Here is a 17,103-nt window from a genome sequence, read left to right as displayed (position 1 = left end):
TAATAATAATAATAAACCATTTCTATAGAGCGCAAAATACATTTAAGTCTCTAAGCGCTTTTTTTTTTATATAGTGTGTAAAACCCTAAATGCTTCAAGCCGTTTAACCTATTCCTTACGGGAACCTGGTATACCAGGTACCCATATACAGAAACCTGGTATACCAGGTTCCCAAATGTATATATGAGAGAATCTGTATTCTTGGCCTAGATTCATGTTTATTTGTATTATGCTAGCCAGAAAAATGACTTTGATTGAAGTATTAGACTTTCTTCTATCAGTATCTGTTCTTTTCTTTTTTTGCACCAAAACTGCAAGCCTTTGTCCAATGTAGTAGTATGCTTGTTCTGCTATAAAACTTGTATGAAGACATGCATAACTATCAAGGCTGCATTAAGAGCTTACTAGATTTTGACTTATTTCCTGACCCCATTTGGGTGTTCTTATAGTGTAGAACAAAAGAATTTGTCAGCCCACCAGTGCACGCTCTATTCATACCTCATGTCTGATCGATATTCTGCATTGTTCAATGACACATGCAGTCGAGGGAGGAAAGGGGATACATGTAACGCTTGACTGCTATCCCACAAGCTGATTACCAATCTATCCGTTCTCCGTTGACAGGCAAAAAGAATCTCGTTTGGGGGCATTGAAGGCTCTCAAACAACTGCCAGAGTAACAGGTTAAAATATAAGATTGTAAAGTTCAGACAGTGGTATAGTTACATATTAGAGTTCTGATGCATACAGTAAAAATATCATGTCTTATTTTTCAGCCAAGTCATCTATATTTTACAGATTTTTGGCTTCAATGCATTTCTATCAAGCACATAATACTTTTGTCAAATTTATTTCTAGTGATTTAGCATCTACTACAGATCATATGAGATCAAAGGGAAATCATATTTCAAACATGCTGGCTACTGCAGTGCAGATGATAATTGCATGTTTCCAAGACATTTCAGTCCATAGCCTAAACAACATGGTCTCTCTTGAATTGTCAAATTCTTTTCCTCACCTCTTCTGTCATGAACTGCGCCATGTCAGCATAGATTTTCCTTTCTCCTTCTCTCCTTCTCTCCCCTCTCTCTATTCCTTCTTTTTCTCTCCATCATTCCTCTCTCAATCTTCATATAATGAATTGATATTCCTTTCTCCCCCTTTCCCTTTTGACTCATTCTCTCCTTTCTCTCTTTCCTCTTGTCTCTGTCTCACTTCCATACCATCAAACATGTATGTATTCTCATCTTCATAAATCTCTCTATTCTTATCTCTCTCTGTCAATATCTTTTTTTTTCTCTGCCTTTGTGTCAATACTACCTTTATCCATATGGATTCTTTTCTCTTCCCTCTACTCTCTCCTCTCCTTCTCTCACTCCATCTATCTATATCTCTCACTTTCTACCTCTCTTTCTCACACACACCACACACATATACACATATATATCCATTTTTCTCCCTGTCAGTGCATACACATCTACCAGTCCATCTGTCTGTCTGTCTGTCTGTCTGTCTGTCTCTCCCTCACAATCTCCTCTCAGCGGATGTTCTCCCAGCTCACTGCAAGCCCCCAAAATCCTGGCTTCAGCTTACCTCCTATGATCTGAGCAAACGGTCTCTCTTTGAAGTATTCCCCCTCTTTGTCGTCCGCCCTGCCGTCCGCTGCGGCCATTTTAACCAGACTGTAATCGGAGCTAACAGCAGTCATGATATTGAGATGGATGATGCACAAAAATTTCCAGCTCCTCCGTCCCCCAACCAAAAGTCAAGTGAGGAATGGAAACTTCCCTTCGAAGTGACACTTGATGGCTGGGTTGTATGTGTGTCTGGGGCTCGGGGAGGCGGGACTGGGAATATCGAGAGATTGACACTTTCCGAAAATTGATAATGACGCCTCAGTTCATCAGCAATCTGATACTTAATTGAATGGGTGTCTGCGTCATTGGCTTTCACCTATTTGCTGCTCACAGGAGCCACTGTCTGCTGAAGACTGGAAGCCTATTGCCCAGTGTTGCTGCTGTCCGAGGTAAGCCAGTATAACCCCCCAGGCGGTCTGCCACCCTCGGGACAAGCATCAGAACAATTTAGACACGGACACTGAGCCAGCTGCATTATTGGCCAAGTGCAGCAGAGTGGGTCAACCACAACCACACACACTTACACATACACACACCACACACATAAAATATATGTTACGACCCCGTCTCACTAATTAGGTATGCGTCAATTAATTTGCAGGAAACATTACTGCATGGCGACTGAAAGGGCAGTCAGATGATGAAAATCAATGAGACACAAGACAGGCCTGGCATAAAGGAAAAGGTCACACGCCCGTCTAAACATCGGTGCTTAAAGGGGAGGCTTATGATATGATCAGGTCCCATCTCTTTTCAACAAGTACTTAATGTCTGATGCATCAGCTTGTCATTCTATGGCTCAAATGCCATGGAAAAAGTACAGTTTTGTGACTCAACTTTCATGAGTGTTATCAATCTCAGAAGTTCTGATGTTATTATTGTACAATATCCAATACAGCTAGCTGAAAACATAAAATCTTTAAGCTGCTGGTTGTCCACAATCTGTATTACAGAAAATTGAGGGTACTGTCACCAAAAAAAAGCCAAAAGAAAAAACAAAGAAACAAAAATGACTGGTGGCTGTTGTTTTTTCCAGGGTTTTCAAAGCAACTAAAATTCAGAAGAATTTACAAAATATGTGGGATAGTTAACTGGACACAGGAAATGAGTCTTAACAGTTAAAGTATACTGTAAAACAAGATTATATTGGAGGTATGAAATTTTCAGGAATAACAGCCAACAGCGCTTATTGCAGAATGAATTTTTTTTTTTACAAATTGCCAATGGCATTCAATGCTTTGAATATAGGGTACATGTAGATAAGAATTTTTGCATGCATTTTAATTTCATAAATCTTGGCTCTTGCAAAATTAACATGCATGCAAACATTCCTCATTTTGTAGTATGGGACATTCAGCATCACTGTTAGCTACAGGAACCTGGAATAACATACTGGATCTGCCCCAATATTCAATTCAAATGAAATCCACTGAGTAGCAACTAAGTCATCGCAATTATGAGCATTACGATATAGATGATCATCTGATCAGAATAACCTTTCTTCCTACAAAAGATGGACCAATGAGGGCAGCACAACCAAAGCTAAGACCTAGCATGTCTTCTCCAAACCATGGTTTACCTCCACATACAATTTCAAGAATGCACACTTTAAAAGTGGAATTCTTCACTATGTGGAAATTTTCATGCATTTTGCGCAACCACAAACTATAGCGCACAAATAAAAGCATACAAATTGTTTTGCTTCCCATATGTTCCAGTAATTCATGTCTTTAATCGACAGAATTAAAGAGGCTTAGAGGCTTGCAAAGAGCACATGATTAGGCATGGCAAAATTCACTTTTTGCCTATAAAAGTTAGAGCACTGAGGGCACTGTCACCAAAAACATTAGGCAAGTAGACCTTCCCATGATACAACTGATAAGTTTGTTGATGGTACAACGTAGTTTGCATACATACATGTACAATGTGATGTGATGAGAGGCATGACAGAGGCAGTGGTGTGGCCATCCTGAATCAAGAGCCTTTATTTACATGTGATAGACCTCCGCATATCGTCGCTGGGGTGACAAGACCTCGTATCTCAAAAATGTCAAAAAAAAAAAAATTTAGCTTAATGGTCAAATAATGGGTCAAGTGATGTCTTGGCCAAATCCCAACTGTCTTACTCCAAAAATGAAGCCACCATGACATGTCAAAGAGAAGGCTTTCCCATTCACTATAGTGCTTTGGCCGCCATGTTTTTTCGCTCTCCTGAACATTTGACAATTTTGAGATACGAGGTTTTGTCACCCCAGCGACGATATCCTGATGCATTATGTGTGATCATATGTCCACAAGTGTAGAAAAATAAACAAAAGGAATTCTTCCAAGCTGATATGATTAACTCTTACATTATAAATTCATCCCATGAATCAATCTCTGCATAATCAGAGATGAGGATTGTTACAATGGTAACAGCAATGAAAGTATTAGAAGTAGTAATACAAAGAAGTTGTAGTGGTGGTAGTAATGGTAGTCTTAGCAGTAAAAGCAGCACCTGTCTGAAGAAAAAAACATGGTCCAGGAAAACTGCTAACATCTCAATTTTTGGTTTGGCTTTTAGCCACCAAAGTTTGATATTATTACATATTAGTGTCAGTCAACGTAAATGATATATTTTTGTCTACTGTAAAATTGGAGACTTTTGCGTTGTTGAAATTTTTGCACATTTTGCACAACCAGAAACTAGCGCGAAAATAAAAGCGCGCGAAAATAAAAGCACGCAAATATTTTTGCCGGCCATATGTTCCTGTGCGTGATGTCTTGATTCCGCGGAATAAAAAACATGCAAAACTCTTCTTACCCGGCCAAGCGTGAAAAATTAGTCATGTGAAAATATCCACGTTTACAGTATTACAGAAAATCTTTAACCTATAAGTATAAGTTTTTGTGAGTTTTGAGCTGGGTGGTCACGTGTTTGTGTCAAATATAGAGTACACTATTTAGACACTGACAGGTGCATTTGTAATTGTAAGTGTCTTTTAGACTCACAATGAAATTATGTAACCACTCATTACCACCCAGCTCAAAACCCACAAAGAGTGGTGGATCAGGATTCTCTGTATTTGGCTGATGGGATCAAATTTTCAAAGTTTCTCTTAATACCTTGGTGAGTAATCTTAAATTCTACCTATTTTCAAAATTTGGCCCTATCGATAAAAGCTGAGAGTCAAAATATAAACTCTTTTCTAGAATATTTTTTTTTTTTCAGACAGGCGCTGCTTTCACTAGGAAATAGAGTATGTTTTCATTGATACTCCTGCACAGCATGCCTGAGTGACCCTAATCTTTAAATCTTCTTGTAGGTTCTTTTCCTATAAATCTGCAGCTCCTAACTCACTCTTATTTCAATCACTTTTTGAATGGGTTAGACAGGTCCCATTGCAACAAGTTAGATACCATTTTAAAGCTTACTCTTTTAGACCATGAAAAAAGTATACATATATATCGGCCTACTTTTTGTAGGTTTGAGCTGGGTGGTCACATTTACAGCTATAGTATGAAATCTGGATATGTGAGTAGGCCCATAAATAACTCATAGAGAGAAAGTTAAAATATTGGTTCATTATTCTACTCATTTCCAATATCAAGGTTTACGTGGAATGAGTGTCAGCTTATCACTGCCAAAGAATTTGTCACACCTCCTATGATTAAGTGTTTATTATATCCCTCACAAATTGCTTCTCGTTCTCTGATTGGTCAAGAGCACTGTAAACAACAAAACATAATTCTACCATACAAATCCGCGAAAGACTATACTCCCTAGGGAAAATGGTAAAAACTATACCACGCTGGTGATTTTCGGGCCTTTTTTGCTTTGCGTCGCGACGCGAACTATTTCACGTGTAAATGAATGGGTATCGCAGCACCTTGGCTTCGCGAGAGATTTCATGTACAAATGAATGGGTATTGCGGCGCCTTAGATCACTGCACTTCGCGAGAACCACAAGGCACGCATACACTCAATGCGACATGGGTTACGTCAGAGAGACTCAGAGAGACTCTTATAAAGCCCTCATTCTACCTAAAAAGAACACAGAGTAGGCGATATCGTAGATCTATAATTAGACAACAATAAGCAAGCTAGGCCGGTTCTTCGACGTACCGTAGGCCTTTGGGGAGTTCATGCTTCGCCGTTTGAAAGTTGGTCTTGCAGTTCACTAACTCGAGCGACCCACCCAAAAGATGTTGACAAATGAAACTGCAGTAGATAGTAGGCCTGCTTTAACGTTAGCGCTAGTTAAGCCTAACGTTAGTTCTATACCTGTCTAACAGTAGGCCCTATTTCCCGTAATCTCATTCCTGATAATTATTTTTTAGAGTGTCTAACGAGTTAGTTGGAGTCTAACTTGTTCACTGTTTACGTTAGAACACCGTACGAATCACACAAATTTACAGTGGCACTCGATGCTTTAATTGCTAGAATTTTTCCAGTGCCTAATCTAACCTTATACGCTGTTACTGAATGCTACCCAAATTTACAATGTATACTTGCATTTTAACAGGAAATGATAGTCCATATTCATGTACAGACAGCTAGGTAGAAAGACGACAGAAAACACAATCAACTGCAGCTCACAGTCACATCGTTGATCAGCTCGAGCACGAAATCACCGCACTGGCAACCGAACGTACTTGTGTTGACAGATCGGATAGGCGTATTGCATGTATGAAGCGCGTAGTGAGTTTGCAGTTTGCGCATGTTTACCAGTACGTTGTACAGCAATGCACTGAGTACACTTCAGCTGCTGAGCGCGCGCAGTTGTCTCTTCATAGTACGCGTACGCGCTGCCCTCCTGCTGAGCTGCTTTCCCGAGCGTGAATGACTAGTCAATCTTCTTGAAAAGTAAAGCAAGATGCCCTTAAAAAAGAGGTAAATTACAGAATACCAGCAGTCGAATACTCTTAAATTCATTGGGAGGGATATAAAACAAATATACCAGGCCAATTTTTCGAGGCACCGGTTGAAACTATGTGCCTTCGGTGACTTCAGTAGCACTATTTTCTTCGGGGCTGCGCCCCTCAGAAAATAGTGCTACTGAAGTCACCTCATGCGCATAGTTTCAACCAGAGCCTCTCAGGCCTGGTATAATTGTATACTATGAATAAGTAGATTGCATGATTAAAGCATACTGCATGTTACAAACTCACATCAGATTTTAGCAAGTTGTTCCATGGACATACTACAGTCAAACCTGTCTATAGTGGCCACCCTACGGAAACAACAAAAGTGGCAGCTATAGACAGGTGGCCTTTATAGACAGGTTGGCGTCCATTTTGAATTTCAATACATGCATTTTATAATAGCAGAACAGAAATACCGCATGTTATTCTTAAGAAAAACAACAAACAACCAGCAAATAAGTTTGCATGTGCAGCAGTGCTATTAGGTGGATTTTCGTTGTACAATTTACTTCATTTTTTCATTGCCTCCTTATGTTCTTTTGATGTTAAAAATGATATTTTGGGCCTAAGAAGTGCTCTGGTTCATACCCTACTAGTTTGCATGAACAGGGTTCACATATACAAGAGCTGAGTTCGATGGAGATTGATAATGTGTAAAACTTACGTAAACAAGAAACAATAGCCAGACAAGTACCCTGTTGTCCTTATTCAACGGGACTTCAACACTATTTAGTCTGCATTTCGGTAAAATTCTAAGTTGTTATTTGGAGTTGTCTTTGCCTTTGTAGCATCTATTCAGGGCGGCATTACTGAAGCCTAGATCTAATCTAGTCAAGTTGGCGGTAAGACTACGAGTTTTTGTGGCAAAGAGCTGCATCAATTTTGTCAATCGTCTCTGTGTGATTGTGACTGAGCTAGGACTAAGTAGAAATCACGCAATGAACGTAAAAGACATCGCACTCGGTGTTTATTATGATGGGATTCACTTATATAAAGTAGACTCTATAAGCTGTTATTTTTGTGTACAGATATTTTCATGAATGAGGAGGTCATGGGCATTTTGGCGAGATGCTGACTTCATGAATTGATAACGAAGCCATCGTAAAAGCTCTATTACCCAAGCACATGGCGACATTTTCTCAAGTTGTTAAATTCGCGGTCCAACTGTGATTCACAAAATTTGAGAAAATTATACCCTCGCGAAAATAGCAGCTTATACAGTATAACAGTAGTTGTCGCACAACTTTCTGTAAATCAACAGTAGCAATGCCAACCAGGAAAAGTAGAAGTATGATTTCATGAAGAAACAAAATGTGATACTAGCCAAGAATAGATGCAGAACTTCATTAACCCGTTGAGGACGAGAATCAAACCATCCTAAACGGGTTAATATTCAATACAATAATAGATACATAATAGTATAACAAGTAGAAGTATCAAAGAAGTAGTAGTAGTAGTAGTAGTAGTAGTAGTAGTAGTAGTAGTAGTAGTAGTAGTAGTAGTAATAGTAGTAGTAGTAGTAGTAGTAGTGGTGGTGGTAGTGGTAGTGGTAGTAGTAGTAGTAGTAGTAGTAGTAGTAGTAGTAGTAGTAGTAGTAGTAGTAGTAGTAGTAGTATAGTAGTATAGTAGTAGTACTAGGCCTAGTAGTAAATGTAGTAGTATAGTAGTAATCACATGAGCAGTAGTTGTTGTTGTTATTGTTGTTGTTGCTGTCATTCAATAGTGTTTAGCAGTTATAGTAGAGTAGTAGTGGTGGGAATGACAATACCAATAGAAACAATGATGGAAGCAGTACCTGTAGTAAAATATGAAATAGTAATGGAAATCATAACATATGTGTTTGTCTCAGTTAAAGTAATGTCAGCTCAGTGCAGTCACTGTATAAGCACCGTTGTCTGCAGCAGTTTCACCTTCCTGTGCCTTCTAGTTATAAGCGAAGGCCAAAAGAATGTGTTGTTACCGCAATACCAGATAGATAGCCTGACCAGATGCCGTGCGTGGCTTGTCGCGATTTGCTGTGCAGCGGCAGCTAGGGCTGTGTATAGTTACCACATCTTAGAATGACGACAGAATAAGAAAAAGAGATGAAGATGTTAGTCTTACATGTTCCAATGATTTGTGCAAATGGTCTCTCAGTATATCCATTTTCTCCCCCATCTACTTCCTTCTGTCCAGGTGAAGCCATTTTGTTTAGAGGCACAGTATCAGAGTCAGCAACAGACATCAGGCACACCAGCACTATGCAGTAAAGTTCCAGTAGTTGTCTTGTACGCCAACCACTGTAAGTCCCCACGCTGGATAGATCACTCCACAGATTAGCTTGTCGTATCAAATAGCAAATACTCGAGTGGGGCAGACCTCACAAGTCAGCGGTCACATACCATCACATGCATATAGTCCCTGGTTCCCACTGCTGGCCCAGAGAATAATGCCCACTACTTTTAGCCAATCACAGAGCAGCACAGACTTATTATGTCACTACTCTCCACTATGGGGCTTCCAAACACAAAGCAGGAAGTACCCAGCACTGCAAGCTGTACTACAGCAATCACACTGTACAAATATCTCCAACGCCTACACCACTCCCATTCCATTCATCTTATCTAAAGTTTGATTGGACTTTGACCCTGCAATCAACATGCCGTGCCCATTCTGTTATCACATGGCACGTGTGCATGTGGAATCTAAATATACACAATGGCGTAATCAAAGTTTCCATACACTCTGGGAAGAAAACAAAATAGTTGTGGAATTTTCCTGTCATCAACAAGACGGAACCATTCTACTCATTATTTTATTTCACTGGTATGTTCCTCTTTGTATTATATTTTATGCTATGTGAGAGCTTCTAAAAGAAAAAAGCAGTTGATATATGCACTCTTGTGGAAAGGGGGGGGGGAGGGAGGAGTGTAATAATTGCCGTAATAAAAAAGAAAAGATCAAAAAATTCCAGAAATAATCCCAGGAGTGTATACATGAAGAAGCATCAAATCATTTTAAAAACAGTAGACTTGCATTAGAATAAAGTCCTAAGGACCAATTTTCTGTTGTTATATCAAAACAGTAGAGTGTATAAAAATAAAACCATACATGTTGATATAAGGACCTGAATTTTTGCTTTGTTGTAACAAGAATTTCTTTATATTCATGTTCCTTGCAACAGGAGTGCACTGAATAGCAAAAACCTTCCAGTTTGGATCTACAACAGCACAACATTTTACAACATTTTTACATGAGTCTGGAGAGGCCTATTATATTAGGCATTTGGGCTCCTGAAATACCTGCAAAGATTCCAAGGAAGTTGAGACCAATATTGTTATAATGTCGTTTGTATCTCACATTTATTTATCTATTCAATATACAAGTGAGTGAATTAAGAGTGATATATCCAATGACATGGCTTTTCTACACTTCCTGTTTTTCCAAGGTTTTGGTCTTTATTGACCGTGATAGCAGCTGTGCTTGGCTTTTAATACTCAGGTCTCCTATATAGTTTGTTGGTTGTGATCAACAACACCAACAACTATGGTTGTAACCCAAATAATTATCACATGTACCCAGAAAGTCACGGCCTGACTTTAGAACACAAGATTCACTATTATTAATTATCCTTGGCAATCACAGAATATGCCATATTTTCATAATCATATTCTTAGTGCCTAGGATACATCTGATATTAACTCGTTGAGGACTGACTGATTTTGCTTTAACATGCATTTCCCATAGACACCTGCCCAAGTATTCTTGAGACTCATTTTCCAGTGGTTAAGAGTTTTTAACTCTTTATGTGCCACGTTCGCACGTCCGGCTTAGTCGACAGTGTGCCAACTTTGCATATTCTGCTCAACAAACAAAGCCGACAAAACCGATCGATAAATCGCTAATCCTGCGGTACAATCAAAGCGTTTCTCGCACTTTTGTTCCTCTCACATACAGCTTGCATTCTATGTGGTGATTTAACTATCAAGCGGCGTTCCCGACTAGATTTGCGTGTACATTCTAAGTTTATGTCACTATTTTATGTGCAAAAGTCATACCTTTGCAGCAATGTAGCAATTGGTAATTCAAAAGAAAAATTGAAAATAGAATTGTTATACATTGTATATGGAAGCAAAGTTTGGCATTCCTCTAAACCTTGCTCACTATTATGTCCAGCTTAACAGAAATATGTAGAAGTTATACAGATTGGAAAAACAGAATTCTTTCTCAAAGCATGACTACCTTCGTGTCGCAGAATAACGTGGCACACAGGGGGTTTCCACCATGGCACATAAAGAGTTAAAGGATCTATAGATGATTTCATTACAAGGCTGCTACATATTCATAAAATACATTTCAAATGACTCATGAGTTTTGTAGGTAAACCACAATAACAACAAAGCATTTCTTAAAAAGCACACCAAACAAAATGGATATTATTAAATGGAATTGAATTTTGACTTTGAAAGATTATTGTGAAATGAATTAAAATCATCTCTAGTCATTTTTCCCTTTACTATAAGAATAGTCCTGCACTGAGAAAATGTCATGTTCAATGGCCATTTTTATGCCTGGATATTGCTATATTAACATCCTCTCATACTCTGTCACGGGCATTCACAGCTATGGTTGCAAAGGAATTGAAACAATTAACACTACAGTCTGAAGCAAAGAATATCAATGCATTATGCTCAAGGTAATAGCAGTTAGTTTGATTGCAAAAAGCTATCCATATGAATTGTTGGCTAATACAGTGCCTATTATTAATCTTACTAATAAGTGATATAAAGGCAACAGTCTTTTGATGAAACACAGTCTAATGGCAAGTCTTTTGGTTACACCGACTGTTGAAAAGTATTAATGCAGTATCTACAACTTTCAATAGATAACCCCATTTATTTTTACCAGGTCTGAAAATTGATCTGCACTCAAGATAAGAAATTTTCAAGGGTTCACTGATGATATGTTGCATAAAGAAAACTCAAAGCAGAAAAAGAAGGTGCGATGATGTTCTGCAACACTGAATCATATACAGTTGAACCTCTCGTATCCGGACAAGTCGGGACCGGGGCTCATTCAGATAAGGGATTTGGCCGTATACGGGAGACTCAATGCTTTATATATGTACATATACATACACATGTACTGATGTAGCCCATTGTAGTACCACATGTAGTAATGTGTATACTGCAACCTTTTCATTGTTACACTCAGTAACAGACCCCAAAATAGAGGTGTATGTTAATGTTGGAAGTAATATGTAATTCATGCGTGTTTGTGTAGGAGTTCTCAAGGAGTTGGGAATCCCCCTTTCCTCCCGTAATTATTTTTAAAAAAAATAAATCGCGGCGAGATTGCGTCCGTATAATAGAGAGATCCAGATAAAGGGAGGCCGGATAAGAGAGGTTCAACTATATACTACCACCTTGAATCATGGCATTTCCATGCACTACCAGGAAGAATTTCTACATGTGAAGATCTTATAACAATTTTAAAAAGTCTCAATCATATGGTTTCAAATCTAAGAGAAAGAAAAAGATCAATAGAATGTATGAGCACATAATACTCATGAAAGGCATTGTTGTAAATACCCAATACAAGGTATATCATTTCAAACGGTATGAGAAATAAAAAAAGGCACTTCAGAAGATGCTGAAAGTGCAATGTCACGTTGGCAATTGTTGCTGAATGGCATAATATGTAGGTATGTAGGACATCCTCTCAAAGGCAATGACAACTATGACAACGTTTACAGTGCGGGGCCGGGCTCGGCCGTGGCTCGGCCGCGGTCGAGCCCGGCCTCAATTGCACGGCCGAGCCTCGCAATTTTGTCCGTTTACACTGCTGGGCTCGGCCGCGCTTTTAATTCAAACCTTTCAATATTTTGTCGTAGTGGTGCTCTGCTTGTAAACAAACGCAATTTGGTATAGCCTGGTTTTCAGACCCTTTGCCAACTGGATTCCGTGGCGACGAAGTCGCCATTCGGGCAAAGGCCTTTGCCGAAGGAAAAATCCTTTGCAGGACAAAACCACCTTAAACTATACTAGTTTTCCACGTTGAGGGGGTTAATATCGTGAATAGCGAAATAGTACGGGCAGAGGGTCTGGAAGCCAGACTAAAATTGGCCGCGCATTTGGCCCAGTTCGCGTTTACACCAAGAAGAGGCCGGGCTCCAGAGCGAGGCCAAATGCGAGGCCAATTTTGGCCTCGCATTTGGCCTTTTGCGCGTTTACACTGAAGCGGGGCTGGGCTCGGCCGCGAGCCTCGCACTGTAAACGGGGTCCTAGAGGAAGATTTCCAGCTTCCAGAATTCCAGCTTTGAATGATGCTACTTAGGTAGCAGGTCAGCTCAATTATTCCATTGAACTTGCACTTGTAAGCAACATGACAGCATTGGTATGAATATTCATTTGGCCATCCATACATTGCAGTTGTGGCTGACCAAAAGATGGCCTTCACTGTCATCTTGTTACTGTTTAAAAAAATGCTTGAATAGAAATCCTCATTTTAATTGTGTACATAAAAGGACACTAATTAGTGATTCTTGGTCTGTTATTTCTTATTTCACCAAGGGCTATCTCTGAAAACATGTAGCCACACATGGATATATTTTGAGAAATGTCATTTAGGGAATAGATGTATACCTCTATGTCACACCCACAAATCAATATCTTTGAGCTTTGAATTCATTCTGCCTTGAAATGATTTTGAAAGTAGTATAATACAATCTTTCACTTTTGCCCTTTGTTGTCACTGTTGTTTTTTGGTGTATTTTTTTTTCAAAGAATCCACATTGCTAGATTTACTACTGATTCTTGAAATGACAATACATTCCAAATATATTCCTCAATAAAATTAGCACAGGTTCATAAATCAATTTCCTGTTTTTACAAGTAAAATGAATGCAACCAGATCAAATGATTTCTCTGGTATAAGATACACAGTGAAATTCAGAAAAGCCAAATGATGAAGACAAAAATATAATAATGTTTTAAAGTAAAACTCCCCAAAATACTATGGGTTAATTTTCATGTCAGTTTCATCCTGCAAAGTACAGCAACAGATGTATACCTAGAGTAATGGGCATTTCTGTCAGTGTTGCATTCATAATTATTGCCCTTTTGAATCAAGGAATGATTCATAAAGATTGGTCTACATTGTATGTCAATAAAACTGTGAACTTGTAAGCCATTTCAATTCAAAGAAATTATAATGCTCAGAAATCATTTTGCTCCCAGAGATTAACCATGCAAGATATGTTGTCTGTAAGAGCAACAACAGCGAAAAATGAATAGATGAAAAGAACAAATGTCCATTTTCAGCCCTGAATAAAAAAGAAAGAAAAATAAAAATCTAAATTGTCTCATTTAACCCTCTCACACCAAAGATATCAATTCTACTGTTGTTAGACTTACTAAATTTGTCTGTGGGTGTGAAAGGTATATATAGACAAGTTATTGTGATGGCATAACCTGATTTCAAGTCAGAGAGAAAAAAAATATATATATTACTAGCATCCAGTGTTCAGCTTGTCTTGAAACTACATCACAACCTGTGAAAATCACAAGACTGCCCATGACCTACTTGTCCACCATCTGTGAATGCTCTTGCACATGTGTGTATGTGTGTGTGTGTGTGTGTGTGTGTGTGTGTGTGTCAGCATTTGTGTCTGTGCCAGGCATATGTTTGTATAAGTGTCTATATATTTGTATGCATATGTTTGTCTGTTTGAGTATGCATTTGTGTATTTCTTTGTTTAGTTCACATTGTGTCTGTACAACTCTCCTCTGCCAATCAATCTCCATAAATGTAATAATCACCTTTTCTAAATCCATTTTAAACTGGTGTGAAACTTTATTGCTTCGTTCACTTAGTGTGACAGTGAGTGTGACAGTGAATGGGAAAGAAAAATCCAACTAGGTGCTAATTGGCTATCACACACTCACTCTTAGAAATATATACAAGTAGCTATTCAATTCAATATAATTCAATTCTTTATTTCCATCATCATTACAAGCAACATGTGATCAGAGTACAAAGTAGAAAAGTAAAATCAAAGTATGCACAGTACAAAGAATAGTACTAAATGTGCATGAAAAAAAATAAATGTATAATATAGCATAAAACAGACAATGTACACTTTGCAGAAATGACATTAACCCATTGAGGACGAGTCCCGAGTATACTCAGGCAGGGGTCTATGGGAAATGCGTGTTGTAGCAAAATCAGCCCGTCCTTAACCCGTTGAGGACGAGTCCCTAGTATACTCGGGCAGGTGTCTATGGGAAATGCGTGTTGTAGCAAAATCAAACCGTCCTCAACGGGTTAATGGGTTAAGAGGTAAACACAGTGAGGTGTGACATAACGAAATGGCTTTCAATAACTGTCACATAGACAATAGCAAAGTGGAAAAAAAAAAGATAATACATAGGCTTTACTTGCCAATAAAATGAGCAAGCATGTGAACGCGCAGTGTCACTACGTTGGAGATCACAGCACAAAAACTACATACTCAAGAATTGAAAGGAATTACCAAGATAAGCACCTGAGGACTATCATACTCCTCACTGCAGAGTTGCTATTACCCATTGAGGATGGGCTGATTTTGCTACAACACACATTTCCTACAGACACTTGCCCAAGTATACACAGAACTCATCCTCAATGGGTTAATTATATTCCTTGAAGTTTTGATGAGGGTAGAGTTACATTGGTCCAGATACAGGTAACCATCCCAACAACATTGGGTATATTATATGCCATATACACAGTTGATCTTACCACCTATGATGCTAGCAAACTGAGGCTCTTTGTACACTTCAGGCTCTCGGTCGCTGGGCTCCACGGACGTCATTATGAGATGGTGATTACTCACAATCTACCAGTAAACATTTGGCGAGATGCAGGGAATGACCAAGTCGGATGTGAGCGCAATATACCAGGGGTGTTTGAATTGCTCACTAAGAAATAAAACTGTTCAATTCGACTTGAAATTCATGATCCATCCACTAAGGCCAGTGAGGCAAAGATAACCCGTGCAAATGTCATACAAAGGTATTCCTTATTGCATCACTGCAGGTGCACACAGGTGATAGCAAATTATATATGTTCCGTTAATATACCAATCAATCTCACAGTCAAAGAGACGGTTATCAAACCTTTTTTCAAGATGACCCGGTGATTTTTATTTTTACGATATCTCTCGTTTTATCAAGTGGTGGCACTTTGATTGGGATCTCCTCAAATTCTGACTGAAAATATGAAATGCCTCTAACACTGTGAGCATGGCAGCTACCTGCTGCTGGTCTGTTGAAAGCTTCAACATGTCATTAATGTAGTCTCCGATTCAGACCTTTCAGGTGCTTTCATTGCATCAGTGTTCGATCGATATCCAAATGAGATATCGAATGCTCTTGTTAATGATCAATAGGACCCACTTTTCATCAGATGATTACAAACCCTCACAAAGTGGCAGAAAGACAGACTGAGTGACAGGTTGAAGTGACATAGATTTCTCTTTACTTTCTTTTGCTTTATTTTCTCTTCTTTTCTATCCCCTAACTGCCCTTGTATAGCTTCCAACCCTTTCTGTCTCCTTGACAACCGCTCCCTATTTGCTGAGTGGGGATGGTTTAATTGCTCATAGGTTCCGATGTCACCAATGAGATATACCTCTATCAATAGCTGTGGCTCTGAGCACACGCTATCTGTTTACTCTCTTGTCTCATTCAAAGACTTTACAGGATTTTTTTTTTTTTTTTGTCTTTGCTTTGCTGGCACAGAAATGGGAATAACTTATGTGAAAAGTCACATTATCTAATCCCACATTTTTCCTGCTAGTTTGTTTATCAAAAAAAAAAATAAAATCTTTAGAATCATGTTTTGTGTTTTTTGTCTGTTTCTCTGTTCAAGGGTACTGTCCATGTAACACGCTTCATTAATGTAATCAGTGATCATCAATATAACTATGACTTAACTTTTCTTTCAGTCTGTGTTCCACTATACCATGTGCACAGTAATTTTGCTGAGGTAATACCTTGGTAATGCACCATGGTACATGGTAATTTCTCTGCAGCAATACCATGGTGTTTTACATTATCACTATATTATTGTGGCAAAATTACCGCCGACCAGATCTGACCAGATTTGGTAATAATTACTTTACCATGATATTGCCATGATATGATTATGGTACTTTTTTGTATGGTATACTACAACTTTTTTTCTTCTAATCTACACTTCAATAGATCTGTCTGTCCATAATGTCAGTTCTGTATAGGCCATATATGTGAGACAGGAGCCATATGTGAGACAGGAGCCTTGAGGGTGGAGCGTAGTGTAAAAACCTATACAAAAAGAAAAGACATTTCCTCCATAGAAACAATACACTGACTAAAGTGTTTCTGATTCTCATCAAAAAATGGACACTCATTATTACAAGTAGAAATCAATTATAATCTGCTGCCCACTGTAGAAAACAGCAATTTCACTCCTCTGTAAATATTAAGCAAATTACAATTAAGTGATTTCAATTGCACACTAGCTTGATGTTAAAATGATGTATGTATTTCTGCAGAGAACAA

At 38.6% G+C, this 17,103-nt stretch overlaps 1 protein-coding gene across 4 annotated transcripts in view; it reads right to left on the bottom strand.

Annotated features, from left to right (window-relative positions):
• Window positions 1-17,103, bottom strand: part of LOC140240879 (band 7 protein AGAP004871-like) — a 165,403-nt gene that overhangs the window by 69,548 nt on the left and 78,752 nt on the right. Inside the window, exon 1 of one of the 4 annotated variants that reach the window (XM_072320655.1) lies at window positions 1,593-1,675. The exons of the other annotated variants lie outside the window; for them this stretch is intronic. Within the exon in view, the coding sequence (XP_072176756.1) occupies window positions 1,593-1,671 (79 nt within the window). The 5' untranslated portion in view covers window positions 1,672-1,675. Of the gene's footprint in view, window positions 1-1,592; window positions 1,676-17,103 lie in introns of those variants that run through there. 4 annotated transcript variants of the gene reach the window in all.

The sequence above is a fragment of the Diadema setosum genome, chromosome 17 (assembly GCF_964275005.1).
Source record: "Diadema setosum chromosome 17, eeDiaSeto1, whole genome shotgun sequence".
NCBI lineage: Eukaryota > Metazoa > Echinodermata > Echinoidea > Diadematoida > Diadematidae > Diadema > Diadema setosum.
This window is presented reverse-complemented; position numbering and strand designations above follow the sequence as displayed.